The sequence below is a fragment of the Symsagittifera roscoffensis genome, chromosome 1 (assembly GCF_963678635.1).
Source record: "Symsagittifera roscoffensis chromosome 1, txSymRosc1.1, whole genome shotgun sequence".
In the NCBI taxonomy this organism is placed as follows: domain Eukaryota; kingdom Metazoa; phylum Xenacoelomorpha; order Acoela; family Convolutidae; genus Symsagittifera; species Symsagittifera roscoffensis.
Genome location: NC_087062.1, coordinates 76,377,109 through 76,398,341, shown reverse-complemented (window position 1 = coordinate 76,398,341; position 21,233 = coordinate 76,377,109). Strand labels below are relative to the sequence as shown.

The 21,233-nt window shown below is 36.2% G+C and overlaps 2 protein-coding genes across 4 annotated transcripts in view; both read left to right on the top strand.

Moving 5' to 3' along the window:
• The window catches only part of LOC134849100 (protein FAM227B-like), a 147,703-nt gene that overhangs the window by 73,946 nt on the left and 52,524 nt on the right, over window positions 1–21,233 (top strand). For 2 of the 3 annotated variants that reach the window (XM_063866484.1, XM_063866482.1), the window contains exon 2: window positions 19,050–19,144. In XM_063866484.1, the coding sequence (XP_063722554.1) occupies window positions 19,079–19,144 (66 nt within the window). In that variant the 5' untranslated portion in view covers window positions 19,050–19,078. The remainder of the gene's footprint in view (window positions 1–19,049; window positions 19,145–21,233) is intronic. The other variant, XM_063866483.1, reaches the window with a different exon arrangement.
• On the top strand, window positions 7,432–11,899 carry LOC134857045 (V-type proton ATPase subunit e-like). Its single transcript, XM_063873384.1, has 3 exons — window positions 7,432–7,541; window positions 10,793–10,840; window positions 11,601–11,899. Exons 1-3 carry the CDS (start codon window positions 7,435–7,437, stop codon window positions 11,695–11,697), a joined length of 252 nt encoding a protein of 83 aa, XP_063729454.1. The 5' UTR covers window positions 7,432–7,434; the 3' UTR covers window positions 11,698–11,899.

Below are 21,233 nucleotides of genomic sequence, written 5' to 3'. Positions count from 1 at the left end.
TCAGTAAAATTGCGAATACGAATTTTTCTCCAGCACAATTTTTAGCAACTTTTCCGCAATTATAAGTCGGATCTTCTGGTTAAATTGACTTCTCAATTCAGTTGTCACGATAAGCTTGAGCATGACGTGGTCGATTCGAATTTTTCAAAATTTTGTCCCATAAAATCAAGGTCAAACTTCGGAATATGACTGACTGGCACACTGTTGATTGACGATAGTGTCGTGGACCCGGTGGGGTTCTCGACACCAATATAAACTAACTATGTTTCTTTCTGCATATTTATATATGAATTGTTTTTTAAACAAAAAATTTTTGTAAATGCAGCAAGTGCTGCTTTGGGTCGCTAGTTATAAGTATCTGATAGACCTGCAGCCTCATATCAGGTCAATCTTTTTGAGTTTCTTTCAACCACAGTTTATTCTGCAGGTGTCAGTTTTCTCAATCTGGTTGACTTGATTCCAATCATCTGACTTCTTTCTTTCCTTCACGTGGTACTTACCTTTATTTTTCTCTTTTATATGAAATTCCCAGAGTTTTTGACTGGTTGAAATGATGAAGGACTAGTGTTGTAACTTCAGTTACCATGATACCATGATTATATCTGACCTTCTTTTTTTTACCTCATTCTGTGATCGGAATATACAGAATTATCAACGTTGAGCAACATTTCAGAATCATGAGAGCTGCAGCAAAGGTCCAGAAAAGATCGACAACAGACGGTAAGTTATTTGTTTATAATATAACGCTTGCGATTGTTTGGCACTGTTTTCAAATAGTGCTGGTTTGGAGGGGTGTATCTTATGTGGGTTCTGTCTCCCCTCCCCCGTAGTATTGGTTCAATCACAGTGTAATTTTTGGTACCAAACTAATGAGCTAGATGAAAAATCCCTAATTGACTTTTTTGAGAGAAATTTAAGCAACTCGTAGTTTCTTCCGAGATGCAAACCATGCACCAGATAAATTGATTTTAGGTCAATTTTCAGCTTTAATTTCTCGTCTTTAAACTCTACAAGACGACTGAAAAGGCCAGCGGTGAATTTGTCTTCAGAACTTGCAGGCTTGTCATCTGAATTGAGAAATACATCAAAATCTATAAATCCTCAGCAACAAAAATGCCGCCTCTTGTCGAGTTCAATTCGGAGTTAGAATTGAAATTGTGACCATATTCTACGTGATACCCGAATAAATGATCTCAGCCAACATAAAAGAAAGAATCAGTTATTATTTGCAAGAACTTGGCTGTTAAGTTTGGGTCTAAAGCTTCCAGTTTTCCAATCTAGTGAGATGGTGTGCAATTTTCTTTGAATGGGCAGAAGAGGAAATTTGTTCATGCGTTCTATTCTAGGATGTGTCTTATCATGAGCAGTAATTGAGTTTATATTTTCATAATAAGTAGTTTACACCAATTTTTCTGAACTTTGGCTTAAATACCGAAAGTTCAATTCTGGTATTGTTTGAGGCATAGGTCATTAAAAGTTCTTCTCTTCTAAAAAGTCAGCTATGGAGCAGAGCAGATAATTTCAAGTGTTGCCCATGTCTGTTTCTTGATCGAATATGAAGTTATCGTTACTTGCTCATCTCTTCTGAGGTTAATGCGTTATCTTTTGACAGCGTAAGATATGTCGCGTTCAAGTTTTCTTGCTCAAGATGTAGTCGTATCACCGCAACCCAGATATCTATGCATTTATCCGAATCATCTTTAAACTCTTTTGCTTCTTGAAGGTCTTTATCGACTTGCCGCCTCCTTTTTTGCTTGACTCCGTGTTTCTCATGGCAAATGCTTCGAGTGTCCGATTCATCGTTTCCCAAGTGTTTTGTCATGGCATCTGGTGCTACACTCGCGTGTACGTTTTTTTCCCTTGGTACTCTCGTTGAATTTGATGCGCTCCCTTTTTTTGTTGTCTTTACTGTCTCCAACCCTATGATTTTGTGGATCTGAGGCAATGGAGTATACTTTTTGTTTTTGCGGTTCCGCAAAATCCACCATTGGTTTGGGTTTTTTAGCTGTTTTCTCTGCTACTTTATCGGCTTCATCTTGAATAACAGAGTTCCTCAAGAGCGCATCCAATTTGAAATGTATGTCATAGTAACTCTCCGCTTGGTCTCTTCTCATCCTGTCCATTCTCGTCTCTAGACTCCAGAGCTTGTCGTGTACGGTTTTATACAGTTTTTTAGTTTCCTCCATTCTCATTTTTATTATATCTGACCTTCTTTTTTTACCTCATTCTGTGATCGGAATATACAGAATTATCAACGTTGAGCAACATTTCAGAATCATGAGAGCTGCAGCAAAGGTTTTAATTTGGCTGCTGATGACAATTTTTTGGGCTCTGATTGGAATCGGGCTTCCTATTATTATTCCTGAAAAGATCGACAACAGACGGTAAGTTTTTTGTTTAAAATATAAGCTTGCGATTGTTTGGCAGTTTTCAAATAGTGCTGGTTTGGAAGGGTGCATCTTATGTGGTTTCTGTCTCATCATATCCCCTCTCCCGTAGTAACGGTTCAATCACAGTGTAATTTTTGGTACCAGACTAATGAGCTAGATGAAAAATCCCTTTTTGACTTTTTGAGAGAAATTTAACCACTCGTAGTTTCTTCCCAGATGCAAACCATGCAACAGATGGTTTGCATCTATAATTTCTCGTCTGCATCAGCTATAATTTCTCGTCTTTAAACTCTACAAGACGACTGAAAAGGCCAGCGGTGAATTTGTCTTCAGAACTTGCAGGCTTGTCGTCTAAATTGAGAAATACATCAAAATCTATAAATCCTCAGCAACAATAATGCCGCCTCCTGTCGAGTTCAATTCGGAGTTAGAATTGAAATTGAGACCATATTCTACGTGATACGCGAATAAATGATCTCAGCCAACATAAAAGAAAGAATCAGTTATTATTTGCAAGAACTTAGCTGTTAAGTTTGGGTCTAAAGTTTCCAGTTTTCCAATCTAGTGAGATGGTGTGCAATTTTCTTTGAATGGGCAGAAGAGGAAATTTGTTCATGCGTTCTATTCCAGGATGTGTCTTATCATGAGCAGTAGTTGAGTTTGTATTTTCATAATAAGTAGTTTACACCAATTTTTCTGAACTTTGGCTTAAATACCGAAAGTTCAATTCTGGTATTGTTTGAGGCATAGGTCATTAAAAGTTCTTCTCTTCTAAAAAGTCAGCTATGGAGCAGAGCAGATAATTTCAATTGTTGCCCATGTCTGTTTCTTGATCGAATATGAAGTTATCGTTACTTGCTCATCTCTTCTGAGGTTAATGCGTTATCTTTTGACAGCGTAAGATATGTCGCGTTCAAGTTTTCTTGCTCAAGATGTAGTCGTATCACTGCAACCCAGATATCTATGCAATTATCCGAATCATCTTTAAACTCTTTTGCTTCTTGAAGGTCTTTATCGACTTGCCGCCTCCTTTTTTTTGCTTGACTCCGTGTTTCTCATGGCAAATGCTTCGAGTGTCCTATTCATCGTTTCCCAAGTGTTTTGTCATGGCATCTGGTGGTACACTCGCGTGTACGTTTTTTTCCCTTGGTACTCTCGTTGAATTCGATGCGCTCCCTTTTTTTGTTGTCTTTACTGTCTCCGACCCTATGATTTTGTGGATCTGAGGCAATGGAGTATACTTTTTGTTTTTGCGGTTCCGCAAAATCCACCATTGGTTTGGGTTTTTTAGCTGTTTTCTCTGCTACTTTATCGGATTCATCTTGAATAACAGAGTTCCTCAAGAGCGCATCCAATTTGAAATGCATGTCATAGTAACTCTCCGCTTGGTCTCTTCTCATCCTGTCCATTCTCGTCTCTAGACTCCAGAGCTTGTCGTGTACGTTTTTATACAGTTTTTTAGTTTCCTCCATTCTCATTTTTATTATATCAGACCTCTAGTTTCATCTCTTCTCGGTCTTCCTCGCCGCTCTTGAGCTTTTTGTCTATCTGCTTCATCTTTAGCATCAAGTCACCCAATTCCACCGGTAATATCAATTCTGTTTTAGGTCCTGCTTAGTGATTCGCTATTTTCTCTGTGGATCCTGTGCTCTGTTCCCCTGTCTTCTGGATCCTGGCTTCCGTTGTTATAGTAGAGTAGTAGGGTAGTTTTAGCTTCCCAATACCCAGCAAACCAGTGTTGGACAGCCGATTTGCCTTCCTAAGACTCAAGTAGATGTAGTGTTGGGCAGTTGATTTAGCTTCCAGGACTGTCTCAGGAACTCGTGTAAAATGCCCCCAACACCCAAATTTCTTACCAAACTTTTATCTGAGTTTCTCTAAAATTCCTGTTTTCCCTCATCAATTGCAATTGAAAAGTCAGATCTGGTTTCCAAATTCAGTTTTTGACTGGTAATCCTTTGGAATTTAGTCTGACTGTTTCAAAAGGGTACCAATCGAAAACTCAAAAAAGGTTAAGTAATCTCTAAAAAAAATTTTAAAAAAATCTCTAAAGAAAAATCTAGCCCCCCTCTTAAGCCGAAAAATACTTTAAGCGCGATGGGCTCTAAACCACTCAGGAGAAAAACCGTAGAACCTGTTTTCAATCTCTGCTCAAGTAAAATTCTTTGCTCAAAAATAAGCGGTGCCATTTATTCTTTTTTTTATACCTATCTCTCATAGTATAAAATGGATTTGAACGATCCCCGGTTGACTAAACAGACTACTCCGGTAATCCCCTCTAGTTGTCATACTGCACTGGTCACACTAGTGGTAGTCCTTTCCCAGTAGCGCCCTTTTTTGATTCCCAGATCTCGGTCCTCCAAACCACTCTGCTGTCCGACTGGTCGCCTCTTCCAGTGAATTCGCCCAATTGTTCTCCAAATTTGCTAGTGTATCTGTAAACCCTTTTAACTCGCTGAAATCGGGCACCTGTTAAATACTTGATATCTTGATCTAAACAATCGGTCTTGTATTAAAACAGTGTAATTTTTCATCAGTTAATGTAAAAGTCTGATCCACTTGATCTGGAAATCAAAGTCATTGTCCATTTTTAAATTTTTATGGTTTTTTTCTTTTTTCTAATCCTTTCTCGTTTTTACCTAGTGGCCCTTATGCCTGAGTAGCTAAGCTTCTTATCTAAAAGCGCATCGAGAAAATTTCACAAAAGTTTCTAAAAAGCTATCACGTTATGACCAATAGCTGGACACGTTCCAATTGAACCGTACCACCGGTACTCTAGATTGGGCATGTAGCCTGTGTAACATTCGCCCAAATACTACAGAGCGACGGAGCGTAGAAAAAGTACCTATTAACGACTGGCAGACCTCAGTTACCTTGATCCTACTCGTTTTTCACCGTCTCGACCTTGCAAGTTGATTTTCTGGTCTGTTTAGGGCTAAGTAAAATGTTACTATTTTTAGGCCATCAGTCAAACGACTTTTGATCAGCTTTCGTTTACATGCAAACACAACCACATAGCTGAGTCTCGGATCCTCAGACTACGTGATTGTTATTTAAAAACACGACTCGAATATCCTATTTTAATATGTTTTTGGTGACAGTTCTATATTAAATCCATTGGAGATGGATTGACCCTTTCCTCTTCCTAGCTACTCATATTCTAAAATATTAAACAATACCGGTGTCAATTCAAAGTTCTATAGCATCAGAGTAGCTAAAGAGTTAAGTTACTACAGTCTTTCACCATATATCAGTCTCTGGGGGACGAAGCCTCCGCTTCCGTGTTCTCCTCGAGATAACGTTGTTATCACTCCAAATTCGTGGCACGGTAGGGTACTGCTTTCCACCACTTCCCCACCGAAGCCACCTTTCCCACTAATTTCTTCCACTAAGGGTCTTATCGTGCGTGATTGTCACGATAAGAAGCTTCGTTTTTCTATCGTTCTCGTGTGACTGTTTTTCACTAGATTTGCGGTTGTTCTGTTTTTCTCAATTTTTTCGGTCAAAATGGCCGTTTTTTATTGCTGAGAAACACTCGCTCCTTAATCGAAATTTTGAAAAATTGAAACTTCCAGAATATTTCAACCCTCCTTTCAAGCACTTTTTTGCTGTTAAGGCCTTTTCTCTCTAATTCGTGCTTCGTCGGAAGGTTGCGCTGTGCCAATCTGGCAGAATGGCACACTGGAGCTGTGTCAAGTGGGTTCAATCCCGTAGTCTTGATGTCGTAAAAACACCCAGGAGCACCATAAAAACATTATGTAACAGTTGCCTACTTAAGTCACATATGAGGTTATGAAAAATAAGCCCTTAAACCATTGGCTCAATAGTCAGGCACACTATCTCTTGTGTTTTTCTACCTCAAGCTGTCGGAGGCAACTCAGTTCACTTGCGATATGAGACTACAAACCGTGTTACAGCTTAAACGCTACTACCAAAATAACCGCCCCCACTCTAGAAATAGTAACGTCCCATGGGCCAGGTCTCTAAATACCTAAAATACCTAAAAAAACAAGGTTAGAAACTCGAGCATATCATTAGTGTTTATTAGACAGTGGTTTTTTGATCCATTTCAGACGGTTCAACCTAAAACCAGCCTTATCTCAACATAATCTTGTACATTACACTCAAGAAATTAAATTTAATACTCATGTATTGACATTACTTTAGACTGAAGTAAATAACGAACTAATATATCTCTGGAAGTATTAAGTAATTAGAATTGACTGAAGTCCTTTTGTTCTCTGAAGCATTGGGCAGCTGAATTCGTCTACCTGCGCAATCAAGATTCTCTCTTGCCCAGCGGCGATACTCTCGTAGTAATTCGCAATTTTCTCTGTCGGGAACGAGACAGCTGTACTCGAGTTGATGATTTCAGTAAACTTGCGAATACCAATTTTTCTCCAGCTCAATTTTTAGCAACTTTTCCGCAATTATGATTCGGATCTTCTGGTTAAATTGACTTCTAATTTCAGTTGTCACGATAAGCTTGAGCATGACGTGGTCGATTCGAATTTTTCAAAATTTTGTCCCCAAAATCAAGGTCAAACTTCGGAATATGACTGACTGGCACACTGTTGATTGACGATAGTGTCGTGGACCCGGTGGGGTCCTCGACACCAATATAAACTAACTATGTTTCTTTCTGCGTATTTATATATGAATTGTTATTTAAACAAATTTTTTTTGTAAATGCAGCAAGTGCTGCACTGGGTCGCTAGTAATAAGTATCTGATAGACCCGCAGCCTCATATCAGGTCAATCTTTTTGAGTTTCTTTCAACCACAGTTTATTCTCAGGTGTCAGTTTTCTCAATCTGGTTGACTTGATTCCAATCATCTGACTTCTTTCTTTCCTTCACGTGGTACTAACCTTTATTTTTCTCTTTTATATGAAATTCCCAGAGTTTTTGACTGGTTGAAATGATGTAGGACTAGTGTAGTAACTTCAGTTACCATGATACCATGATAATATCTGACCTTCTCTTTTACCTCATTCTGTGATCGGAATATACAGAATTATCAACGTTGAGCAACATTTCAGAATCATGGGAGCTGCAGCAAAGGTTTTAATTTGGCTGCTGATGACAATTTTTTGGGCTCTGATTGGAATCGGGCTTCCTATTATTATTCCTGAAAAGATCGACAACAGACGGTAAGTTTTTTGTTTATAATATAAGCTTGCGATTGTTTGGCACTGTTTTCAAATAGTGCTGGTTTGGAAGGGTGTATCTTATGTGGTTTCTGTCTCATCATATCCCCTCTCCCGTAGTAACAGTTCAATCACAGTGTAATTTTTGGTATAAGACTAATGAGCTAGATGAAAAATCCTTTTTTTGATACGAGAAATTTAACCAACTCGTAGTTTCTTCCCAGATGCAAACCATGCACCAGATAAATTGATTTTAGGTCAGTTTTCAGCTATAATTTCTCGTCTTTAAACTTTACAAGACGACTGAAAAGGCCAGAGGTGAATTTGTCTTCAGAACTTGCAGGCTTGTCATCTGAATTGAGAAATACATCAAAATCAGTAAACCTACCTGATTAAAAAGTAGATTTATCAAATTCATGTCAAAATTTGTTGATGAACGATTCTCAGAGACAAATGTCTGCACGTGGCATCTCGCTTGCGATTGCAACAGATGCAGAAATAATTGGACTTTATTTTAATATTGTACAACTGCGACCATGCGCCCTTCAGCTAGCTGTAACTCCTCAGCAACAATAATGCCGCCTGCTGTCGAGTTCATTTCGGACGGCATTTAGAATTGAGATTGAGACCATATTCTACGTGATACGTGAATAAATGATCTCAGCCAACATAAACGAAAGAATCAGTTATTATTTGCAAGAACTTAGCTGTTAAGTCTGGGTCTAAGGTTTCCAGTTTTTCCAATCTAGTGAGATGGCGTGCAATTTTCTTCGAATGGGCAGAATAAGAAATTCATTCATGCGTTCTATTCTAGGATGTGTCCTATCATGAGCAGTAATTGAGTTTGTATTTTCATAATAAGTAGTTTACACCAATTTTTCCGAACTTTGGCTTAAATACCGAAAGTTCAATTCTGGTATTGTTTGAGGCATAGGTCATTAAAAGTTCTTCTCTTCTAAAAAGTCAGCTATGGAGCAGAGCAGATAATTTCAATTGTTGCCCATGTCTGTTTCTTGATCGAATATGAAGTTATCGTTACTTGCTCATCTCTTCTGAGGTTAGTGCGTTATCTTTCGATAGCTTAAGATAGGTCGCGTTCAAGTTGTCTTGCTCAAGATGTAGTCGTATCACTGCAACCCAGATATCTATGCAATTATCCGAATCATCTTTAAACTCTTTTGGTTTCTTGAAGGTCTTTGTCGACTTGCCGCCTCCGTTTCTGCTTGACTCCGTGTTTCTCGTGGCAAATGCTTCGAGTGTCCTATTCATCGTTTCCCAAGTGTTTTGTCATGGCATCTGGTGCTACACTCGCGTGTACGTTTTTTTCCCTTGGTACTCTCGTTGAATTTGATGCGCTCCATTTTATTGTTGTCTTTACTGTCTCCGACCCTATGATTTTGTGGATCTGAGGCAATGGAGTATACTTTTTGTTTTTGCGGTTCCGCAAAATCCACCATTGGTTTGGGTTTTTTAGCTGTTTTCTCTGCTACTTTATTGGCTTCATCTTGAATAACAGAGTTCCTCAAGAGCGCATCCAATTTGAACCGTATGGCACAGTAACTCTCTGCTTGGTCTCTTCTCATCATGTCCATTCTCGTCTCTAGACTCCAGAGCTTGTCGTGTACGGTTTTATACAGTTTTTTTAGTTTCCTCCATTCTCATTTTTATTATATCAGACCTCTAGTTTCATCTCTTCTCGGTCTTCCTCGCCGCTCTTGAGCTTTTTGTCTATCTGCTTCAACTTTAGCATCAAGTCACCCAACTCCACCGGTAATATCAATTCGCGGATTGCCTTTGTATCCTGAGATCTGGAATTCGAGTCCCTACCGGACCTTGTTTTTGGTCTGTGTTTATCAAATTGAATTTTTTCCGTGTAAAATTGAAGTGTCCGACATTCATTTGTCTGCTTATGTTTTGTCGGCTTAGTTGCCATATCGGGGATTGTTCTTGTGCTGTTTGCTATTTCAATCATTGATGCAAGTGTTTTTGATTTACTCCCGTTATTTGTAAAAGTTAATAGCCCTGACTTTACATATTTTTCTTGCTTTTGCTTTTGTTTTTTTTTTCGCTTAAAAGCTTAATTCGGTCTAGATGGCTTCATCTTATATTTTATTGGCTCAGTTATTTTTATTTTGAGTCGCTTTAAAAGCAACAATTGATTGATTTTTTTTTGGAAAATGTAGGCAGGGTTGCTTGATTTAAATCCGATTTAAATCTTGTTTTTAATCAGAGGTTTTGTTCGATGATAATTTTCTTAGTTAGTGGCGTGTTTTTCCCACCAATTCTATGCCAAATTTTACCCATCAGTTTTGTATAACGGGTCTTTCGTATGACAGAACTAAACCACAACTGAAAGTTGACGAAGCCAAAACTGAAAGTTGACGAACTGTTTCCATAATACCCTTCATACCACTTCTTTTGGTTTTCTAAGATACTTGGCAGTTTTTTTTTTACAAAAATTGGGTTTAAATAATAAAAAAATTGGTTTAAATCTAGCTAATCCGATTCATTAAAAGCTTATTTAATACTACGTGGTTGTGTTTTTGCGAATGTTTTTTTTTGAATTTTTTCATTTTTCACAAAAAAATTATACTTTTCTTACTTCCGCGTCATTTTCTATTCGCTAGTTTGTAATGCTCCGCTCCGCCTCTATTACGATTATAATTACTCGAATCCAATACTTCTTTCTTTTTAAAATGTTCGTTTTTGCATAAGCATGAAATACTGGATATCCAAAACAACGAATTATGAAACAACTATATATAGCCTAAGATAAGTTACGGTTGCTCTTATTTTAAATATTTAAATAACAGAGAAGGTGGACCTGCACTAACTCACTTAATAGGAATTTCAGTTTCAAATAAAAAACACCGTATTATTTATTCACACCCTCGCCTAGTTTCTAGTAATGCAACTGAACAGATGTGTCTAATTTTCGGCTTTAAAAACGCGTCTAATTGTTTCAACTGCTGAAATTGGGAAAAAGTTTTTCATAATTGGGTTGTTATGCAAAATCAGACACCACAAAGGACACGAAATTCTTTGAAGCCTTCTGAGTCGTGATTTGGATTGCAGCGAAAATTTTAAAAATATTTAAGAAAACAGTGATGCGGTTTTTGATGTTATGTCATTTGAATGTCCCCCTTCTCAATAAAAATGTTTAGATTTTGTTAAAATGGTTTCTTGCGGATTATACTAAGGCTTATAAGATATAATGAATAGTGGTTACTCATTTACCCTAATTTTATGTTTAGGTTGATTCAGGCGATGCTGGCTCTAACTGCATTTTTCTGTTACACCTTGTGAGTTTTCATTCTCCTGTTTGTAACGATCATGGAAAATGCTGCTGAAAATGTTTATCAGAATTGATATGGTGGAATTTCTTCTGCGAAATTCGGACCGATAACCTCACCTAAAGATAGTGATTTTTTGGTTGGATTTGTTTTGTAAACGAAATAACGGGAAAACTGCTGGGATAATTTAATTTGATTTAATTGAATTACATCAAAATGAGCGTCGTAATAAATCCAACAAAAAGGTTACGTTATCTGAAAGATCGCGAAAAGCTTTTTGAATTTGTTAAACCAAAAAGTACTAAACCCAATAAAAAGGTTGTGTCTGAAAATCCGTGAAATATTTTTGATTTACGCATGAACCGAAAAGTAAGCCATTTTTTTGAACCGGCCTCTTGGGCCGCCAGAAAGAAAATTGTACATTGCTACAATTTTTCCCGACAATTTGCCACTTAAAAAATTTGTTCGGCTGAGTAAGACGTTCATTTCAATCCAAAAGTTGTTGCCTAAATTTTGATCTTATATATTGAGCCAAAAAAGTCTTATCTTTGAAATTTTAAACTCGAATTTCGTAAAAGATCACTATATCAATTTTGGTTATGTTCAAGTTCCAAGCAACTGTTGCCTTAATACTAATTTATGTTTCAATTAAGCACAGTTTGAGAAATACGCACTTAAAGTGTCAGGTTTTGTTATTTTTGTCCGGATAATTTAAAAAAAAAAACACTTTTACTAGACTATAAAAATCAAAATGCTTTGAATGTTTTAGCTGGCTATGTACTTATTTGATGCAGCTCAACCCATTGATTGCCCCAGAGATCAAAGTCGACGTGGCTTGGGCTATCGTCAAGGAATGGCAGAGTTAAATGGATGGATTGTTCTAAGTGTTGCATGATAGATCAATATCTCAAAAAGCGAACATCTGAGGATGTAACATTTAATGTGTATATTTAGGAGTAGAGGTATTAAATATTAGCGCTGTGTCTGAAAATTGAAATTTGTAACCTTTTTCATAGAGAATTAAGCTTCAATGCTTCTTCAATGCAATAAATTCATAATTCTATAACTAATTTCACTTATTTAATTGACATTTTCTTCTTGACACGAGAAAGTCATAGGTGGCAGATTCGGGTATGGTGTATTTTATGCATGCCGATCTTAAACAGCATTAGCTATATCCGATGAATTAGAGCCTCATCAATGCTGCTTTTGATTGAACTAAATGAAGGCGTGGTGCAGCAAGTTGGAATCCCGCTTCTTTCAAGGCTTGTTGTTCCGACCATTGAAAATGGGGAGGAACTTTGTATTCGGGTGTTTTAGTTTTTTGTTTTCCTCGAAAAATCAGGTAATTCAGTTTCATCTCCACGTTACACCTGCAAGAGCAAATGAATGTCAAGGTTATTTTCCAAATGGCATAATTCCCAAAAGGCATAAAAAGAACTTTTCCCAAATGGCATAAATTTCAAGCTTTCCATGGCGCTCAAATGTTTTCTCAACTAATATGTCTCCTTTTATGGGAACGAGAAGATGTGTGAACACGATTTGAATTTATTGCTTCCAAACGCATGTTGAGTGACAGTTTTGCTGGAAAAAATTATCACCCAAAATTAATGAGTAATAACTTATGCTTTTGATAAGAATTCTTTAAAAAAGTTCGAGATAATCACAAACAACAATCCAATTGACAACTTAACTGTTTTTCACTACTTGTTTACTAAAAAAAGATCTCTCAAAATATTTTGCAATGCAATTGTTGCATGGTAATTATGCCAATCTCTATGTCAAGTTTTTTACCGTATATTGTATATCAGGTTCCATTACCGTATATTGTATATCTTGCAGTATTAGGTTCCATTCCTCTTGTCCGGAAAGAAGCATTATTGCTAAGCAATAAGAATTAATATGCTGTAAATGTTTTTGCTGGCTATGTATTTTTTTGATGCAGCTCAACCCTATGACTGCTCCAGAGCTCAAAGTAGAACATACTGTGTACGTGTATGGGAGTATTCAAGAAATCAGATAAATTCTCTTGAAAGTTTAAAATGCGCTGTATGTTGGTTGAAGGCATACGAAGGCTTGGATGTTGGTGGTCCTTTTTGTGATATTTTGAAGAGTCGATGAATGTAGCTCAGACTTTTATGTTAGTCGTAATGAATTTTTTCTGTTTTTTTTTTGAAAAAGTCCCAACATGCTATAATGACAAACGAAGTGCCTTCATCCCTTTTAATGTAAATTTGGTAGAAAATAGGCAAAATAACAAACGAAATAGCAACTCTAATAACAAACGAAGTGCAATCATCCATTTAAAGGTAGGCAAAATGCATTTTTTAGTTATGAAAGCTAAAAAGGCGCAAAAATGTGATCAATTTCTAGTTTTGAAAGCGGAATCTTGTTTCCAGGTTTCCCATTGAATAAATAATTTACTCTTTGATCCAATTTTCTCAAATTGGGTTATTTTTATCAAAAAAGTGCCAATTGTAAATTGTTCTTGATGTTCAAAGAGCATTAAGTCCATATATTTTGTTTGAAGTTTGAAAGTTAAGGTTTTTTCAAAAACAAGTCTGTATTTTTTTTTCGTTCCGTTGCGTTCATTGACTCTTTTCCTATTGTCCGTTGGCTATGTTTGTTTGTTTGTGCGAAGTACGACTTTATTTTAATGTGACTTTTTGATGTTTTGCGAATTGATGTGGAGTGTTAATCAAGTAAAAGGAATTATACCGAAAACTGTAATTTTTGGCTCAAGCGGAGCTTTAATCCTGTTCTCCATTCGTAAAAACGAAATTCAAACAAAAAAATGATGTTTAGTATTTCCAGCAGAATAGGTAAAATTTATCGATAGATACCGTATTCACAATTTTGTCAATTCTACCAAGTTAGGGTCAAATTTAATGATTTCTTGAAATTCAGTAAGCTGCAAGGTGACTGATTTTTTTTTGTTCTATGATAAGTGGTAACTCTGGCATTTTTGCTTTTTTGGGGTTTCTTTTGAGTTTAGCTTTTTGGCATCTTTCTGTTGGTCATATACTTCTCAAAGTCAAGATATTTATTCGCCATTGTAAAATATTTACAAAAAAATGAGTGTTTTCAAATTTTCTTGGACAACTGCTGACTGAGGTTTTTTCGGCTTTCTTGAGTGTTGTAGCGAAATTATGTGATACAGTGTTGATAAATCGATTTCCTTAGGACATGAAATTGATCAATTTACTTGAAATTTTTTTAAGGAGAAGTGTCTTGCAATCGGGAAACAGAATTTTTCCAAAAAGCAAATTTAGTAAATCTAAGAAAAAAAAGTAGTTGTTATTGAGGCATAAATAAATTTAACGCAGTTGCATAGTGTAATGGTCAAGGGCTTAATTGAGGTTCCAAAGCTCAAGTACTGGTCAGACTTGGTTTTTTTTGCCGTGTATATATTTAGGTCTTTCAATTTTTTTTTGACTGATTGGCCTTCATTAGAAATATTGTCAACTGAGTTCTCGCCTGTTTGTTTTTTCAAATGATCTATTTATTTTCTTTTAAATTTTGATTTATGGGTTTTGAAGTTCTTCTGATGTAATTTTTTCTTAATGTAACTTTCTGACTTTGTCATGATTTCGTCGATTCTTTTTATAATAACATTTTTTTTAACTTTGTCATAATTTTGTCTATTCTTTTTACAATAACATTCTTCTTGACGTTGGCATGATTTTTTCTATTCTTTTCACAGAAACATTCTTCTTGACGTTGGCATGATTTTGTCTATTCTTTCTACAATAACATTCTTCTTGACGTTGGCATGATTTTGTCTATTCTTTTTACAGAAACATTCTTCTTGACGTTGGCATGATTTTGTCTATTCTTTTTATATTAACATTTTTCTTTTGTCATAGTTGAGCCTTTTTCATCAAACTTTAAACAGAAAACCATTTTTTGCATTCATTTTATATTTCCTCTTGCAAACAAAGAACAAGCTAGATCTTGAAAGTGGTGGCGTCTAAATCGTAGATTATTATTATATTTTCTATTGCAAGTTTTCTACATCATGAAAGTGGTGGCGTCTAGATCATTTATTGTTATTATTGTTTTGATTGCAAGTTTTCTGAAAAATTTCTTTGTTTTTTTTTGGCAGGTCAGGTTTTTTTCTCTTTAATTAATGAAGATGCATTGCTTTTAAAAGTCCCGGGCTAGCATAAATTTAAATCATGAAGGATTTTTTTGAGCTCGTTGAAAATTTATTTTTCATCGGCATTTTAAATGTATTTGAAACACTGAATATCCAAATCTATTCACAACTTATTACACTTGCGAGAGCAAGTATCTTGTAATTGGGAAAAATGCTCTTTTCCCGTAAACAGTTTTTCCTACAAATCTTACCTGTTTTTTTTTACTTGCTGTATTATTGAACCTTCAAAATTTTGAGGTTCGTTTCCATTTGGCTTAGAGGTAACATGGTCGCTTTTGCTCACTGATTCGTATTTTTTGAGACCTGTGTAAATTTTGTTAGACCGCTTTTTTTTTAACAATTTTTTGCGACTGTTTTAAATCTTTGTTGTATCGCTAGTGGTGCGAAGCTCCGCCTCGTCTCTGTTGACTTTTTTGTATTTTTTCAGACCATGGTCGGAACATTCTGTGCTACTTACACTGTAACCGGCTATCCTTGTTTATACTTGCGAGAGCAAGTGTCTTTCAAATTTCGTTTCAGCAATTTTTAATGCCTTAAATAGATTTTGAGCGTTTCAGCGTTCCTTCGCCTAGACACATCGAAAAAAAAGCAGTAAGAGTTTCATTAGAACAGTTACTGTGAATACCAAAACAACCTAAAAGTTTTTGAGAACTTATTTCTGTGTCGAGAAAGATTCGAGCTGGTTTGAGATTTCCAATTGGTCTATTTTTGAGCGAGTATTTTTGAGTTTGGATTCTGATATGAATTGCAACAATAATTGAAACCAGTAATAGTTTTTCCTAGGCTAAGATTAGCTTATTCGCTACCCGCAGAAAAACAGTTTGGAACAATTGTTTTTGTTCCGACTTTCGATACGAAAGTAACGGAATATTTGTGCTCGGGGTGGGTTTTTTTCTTTAGACAAATTTCGACTTTTTAACTAGCCATTTTTGATGGAATTTTTTATATTCGAAAGCTATTGTTGTCCTGAGCTTAAATTTGAAAAGATATTTCACCTTTGATCATTTTCTGTAAAGTTATGAGGGTTTAAAGATTGCCATTTTGGCCAATTTGGGACAATTAACGCGCGATATAATTCGCGCCATTAACGCGTAAGCGGAGATTTAATCTGTCTTAGAAATCGTTCCAAATTGGTTGAAAGAAGCCTATTTGCCATAATTGATTTGTTACAAGGAGCGAAACCTATTGTTTTGTACTTTATATGGCGTGTGGGGGGGAAGATTTTTTTTCATTTATTTTATTTCATTTAATTTTTTATGTTGTTTATGTTATTCCTGCTCCACAAACGGTAAAAGGCAGTCGGAACTTTCAGGGCTTTGCCCTGATACGAGCAGTCTTGTTTATTATTTAGGTTGGAAATTTCTCTATTACTTGCACAGAACCTGGTTATTTATAATTGAATTATGTAATTCGTCCTATGACAAATCATTCCAACATAAAACTCGAATACCAAATCAGTAATAAAAATTCACAGTTGAATACAATTTCAAAAAGCCGTTTAATTTTATCTGTGATATTTGAAAGAGAATACTCTGCGATCTGTGCTGTCTCAATAATTTAGCCAGCATCATTTCTTTAAATCTTTCAGTGAGACATGAATAAGAAACCTGGTTTAAGTAACGACTACATAACTGAGCGGGAAAACAACCGAATCACCGATGGCCTCTCTTCCAAAGTATCTCAATTGAAACACATTGCAATCGATATCAGAGACGAAGCACGTCACCACAACTCTTTCCTTTCCTCTCTCTCTGATGACTTTGCAGACAGCGACTCTCTCCTGGGCAGGACTTCGAAGAAGTTCAAGACCACCGTCAATTCCGGATCCCAAAACAGAACTATGATGTGCTACATTATAATGGCAGTCGTATTTTTGTTTCTCTTATTTTACTACGGATCTGGAGCCCTTCTTAGCCGCTCATCCGAATCGTAGTGTTGCTTTTGTTGCTTTGAATTGTACAGATAATTTTTTTTAAGATAAAATTTGAAAAGGTTTTTTTTGGTGCTTCTTCGGTGAAAATTTGTTCAATTTATTGACAAGTTTTTGTCTCCTGAATTAATATACTCATGAAAGATTTGACTATTAATTTAGGCGTTTTTTCTTGGAGTTTATCCTGTTTAACGACCAACGGTGTTGCATATTTGCTTTTAGAGCAGAAATTAACCATTTTTTCAGATTTGTTATATCTATTTTTGAATGGAATGGAACAATGATTAATATTGCACTGCGGAGTAACGAAATGACAACAGATACAGCTTCAGATGATAGTTTCGTGGACTTTCATATCAGTTCTGCAAGGAAAGTGATGGTCAACTCAGCCCTCGAAAATCCCGCTTTAAATGACCAAATAAACACTTCTGAAGAAGAGACTGAACGTAAAGAACTCAATTCCATGCCTTCAATTAGCAACAGTGTAGAAATACCAGCGACTAGTTCGGTGAATAATGACAAGAGTTTCACTTGTAACGTTATCGAAGATGAGAACGAAGAGAACAAAAACGATGGAAGTGAGGATTTACAAAAACGAGGTCCCAAATTGACCAAGTCCAGAAGTCAAATCTCAGTTGGGGCTGAACTCCGCGAAGTCCGCAAAGAAATTGCTGGTCAAATTGGGCGTGAAATGAACATCGATCTGGATCATTTCAATGTGGAAGAACTCTTAGGCGAAGGTCAACGACGTCGGGATTCGCTGGACGACCATCTTTACCATATCGCATGCTTTCCGCAACTCGAAGAAGTAAAGTGTGCTTACTCGTGCCGAGACGAACCCTATCTCAAGAACTTGCAGACCGAATATTCGCAGACAGAGCCGGTGATTGATAGAACTTTGCAAACTGCGTACGAGGCTCATTTGCTGCCGCGAAGGCTGGAGACAGAATCGTCTTTTTCGGAAGCGAGTCCAGAGAGATATGAAGTTTTATTGGAGTTCGAACAGAATCGACCAGTCAAAGGAGACGTGGAGAGTGAAATGATTATGAGAGAAATAGCTCGAAAAGATGTTACATCATATTACGACATGCGAGAAGTGTCGTATTTGAGAAGTATTGAAAACGTTTTCACGCATGCCTTGTGCGAGTATCACCCAATTCCTTCCGAGTTTCGACAGAACGAATGTGCTTATGAAGACAACTATGTTTCAACATATGTCAAGAACGAATGCACAACACACATTTTGCCATGTCAGTTCAGTATGAATCAATGCTTATTGTCCAAAGCTAAATCAAGCTACACTGCATACGCTACGTTCGAAGGATTGCAAAGTGATGGCAGGAACCGCTCGGCCAAAGCTGAAATCAATCTTCCGAGGTTCAAAGGTAGACCTATGTCCTGGACTACGGAACAAAATCTCCCTAAATTGTCTGCAGTGGAGTCCACATTGTGGAAGCCAAATGCCCTAATGACAGCGAAACGAGAAAGCCAACTGGTTAATAATATGGGCTTGATTAAGCTCATAGACAGTCAGTTTTTGTGTACGAACGAAGGGAGGCTAGATAAAGTTTTGGAGCACAAGTTTGATAGCAACGAAGTTCATTTCAGTGCTAGAGACCACGTGCATATGAAACTGCATGACAATATGATAAAAATGAGTGAGGTCGAGCTGATCTTCGAGGAAGAGCGACCTGAACTTAATTTGGTCGAAACAGTGTATGAATTCAATGAGCCGATCCTAATAGATAACGTCGAAGAATAACACATCCTATTGCAGATTCTTGATACTTCATCGCGAAAGTCTAAATATTCGTATTAATGCCCTGATTTCATTAATTCAGCAAGATGAATAAGTAAACTGGCTTCTTTCATTATAAATTTAACACGTAGAGTATGGGTGAATGCAAATTTCATGTAAATAATACGGCTCCTTATTAATTGACTGTTTCTCGAAAATTCTTGCATCAATGTAAAATGGATTCCAATTAATGAATAGTTATTCCAAATGTCCTACTTAGTTTAGAATTCAATATTATTTAATGAAACAATTTAGTGTGCGGTAGTATACGAAATTGAAGCAATAATGAAGCTCGTAATGAATTCATTGTCTGATAGGTAATACGTTTTTAGATCGTGATGTCTTAGTGTCGTTTGGAAGATGTCGGATAAAGAGGGTTCTAAGTTTCCAAAAAATATCGAGGAATTTCTACTGCAACAAAACCTGGTATGTGAAAATGGTGTTTCTTGAAAAAATTTCATTAGATTATAGATTGATCACCATTATTTTTAAAACTGACCAACGCTGCCTGAAACTGTTATGGAAAATGTTGACAAAAAATACAAAGCAACCATAGTACAACTATCTGTCAAGGCCATGAAATTTTTTGGAAGAGTTTCACCTAGGCAGATGCCTCTATAATCAATAGGCTTTCATGAAAATTTGGGCATCATGGCTTAGTTTGGTTTTATTCGGACTTCACGATATTTTACAGATATCTCAATTTGTTTTGAACTCATTTTTGGTTATTGTTCCGACCATTTGAAAAATGGAGAGGAACTTTGTATTCGGGTGTGTTTTATTTTTTTCTGTTTTCGACGCAAAATCAGCTTCCACAAATAATCATCGGAGAGTGTTGAGTGATATATCGTATTAAAGCCCTTATAGTCGTGATTCGAACGACATTAAAAAATTTCGAAACAATTTTCCCAGTGTCGAGAAAAACTGGCTTTTCGTCCGAATTGGAGCGAATAAAGCATGGCTTACAACAGCTTTTTTTAATGGCTTTAAAGCTTATATTTGCTTAATTTAAAACGTAAAACAGTAGTTTTACTTGAGTAACGTTAGTTTTTTTTAGTAATTTATTCTGTTTTTTCTTTTCGTTTATCGTTTTTCTAGTCGTTTTTTTCTTAAAAAAAATTGTTTTTAGTTTGCTGATTTGACTATCAGTGTCGAATATGCCTAATCTCCAGTTTTCCGTTCTGCTCATTTTATCACACTACAACGAAAAAAAAACGAGACTATTGAAGAAAAAAACTTTTTTGTATTTTTTTAAGACTATGGTCGGAACATTCTGTGTTACTCGCACAGTAACCGGCTATCCTTGTTACATTTATTTTTGGTTTATTTTTTTCAATTTATAGTTAAATTTAAATCAAGGCTTTTTTGGTTTCAGTAATTTCAAGGCATAGTTCTCTATGCTCGCGCAATTTAACTTTTCCCGCATATTAGTTAAATAGGTAATACAAACAAAACAAGGATAGTCGTCGCTTCCGACCACAGAAACTCAAACATAAAAGAAATAGTAAAAAAAATTCAAAATATCAAAAAAAATCTTTATCAGTATTTTAAGATGAACGGCAATTGAATAAGGCACAACGCTGATTGTTGGGCGACTGATTGTTAAAATAATCTTAAAAATAAATGCGCTGTGTAATTTGGTCTCCATGTGTTGTACGTGTAATAATCACTGAGAAAAGTATTATGTTTTTTTTCCGAATTAAGATCAATAGGGCTTTATTGTAACACCACACCTGTGGCCCTACGAGCTTTCTGCGAGGTAGTCAAAGTCAGAGTCAAAAACACACCTAATCCTGTTAAGAATCTTGAAATCGGGTTGAGTGGGAACAATTATTCGTAGATGAAAACATTTCAACTTGGTGTGATTTTTTTCTTAGTGTTTTGTACTAATACAAGCCTTTTTGTCTTTCGTGAATTATCTAGTCTTCAGTGAACTATAACATTTCTAAAGTTTTATCTAACATACTCTAAAATGGTTTGAAAAACAAGCTCAAAAATATTTGTGTTGAACCTCAAAATTGAGGGAATATAAGAAGCCTGGATTTTCCTATATAGAAGAACAGAGCACTAAAATTTTGTGCATTTTATCAGAACATCTAATACATTTTTGGGCCAAAGTGTGTCGCATGCATGGAATTTTTCAATATCACGCTTTTTTCACCTGAAGTTACGATGAAAACGTTTTTTTATGTAACTCTAGGAAACTATGGCGGAGATTCTTTTTTTGCATTTGACTCAAAGTAACTCAAGGAAAGCGCGTAGAGAGGTCAAGCGTGGAGAAAAATTTTTAAGCGCGGAGAAAAAGTTTTCAGACCAAGTTAGAGCGGAGATTACTGATGTCGCTAGGCATTGATGTCTGAAAGAGACGATGGGTTTGTTTGAAGCAGTAATTAACCTGTTTTTTGACTCGTGTCTGATGTTTTGATCAGTGCTACCTGTAATCGGGAACTTGACTTTTTCCCTGTAAACAACTTTTGTGACAAATCTAGAAGAAATTCGTAAGTTGTTTTTATAG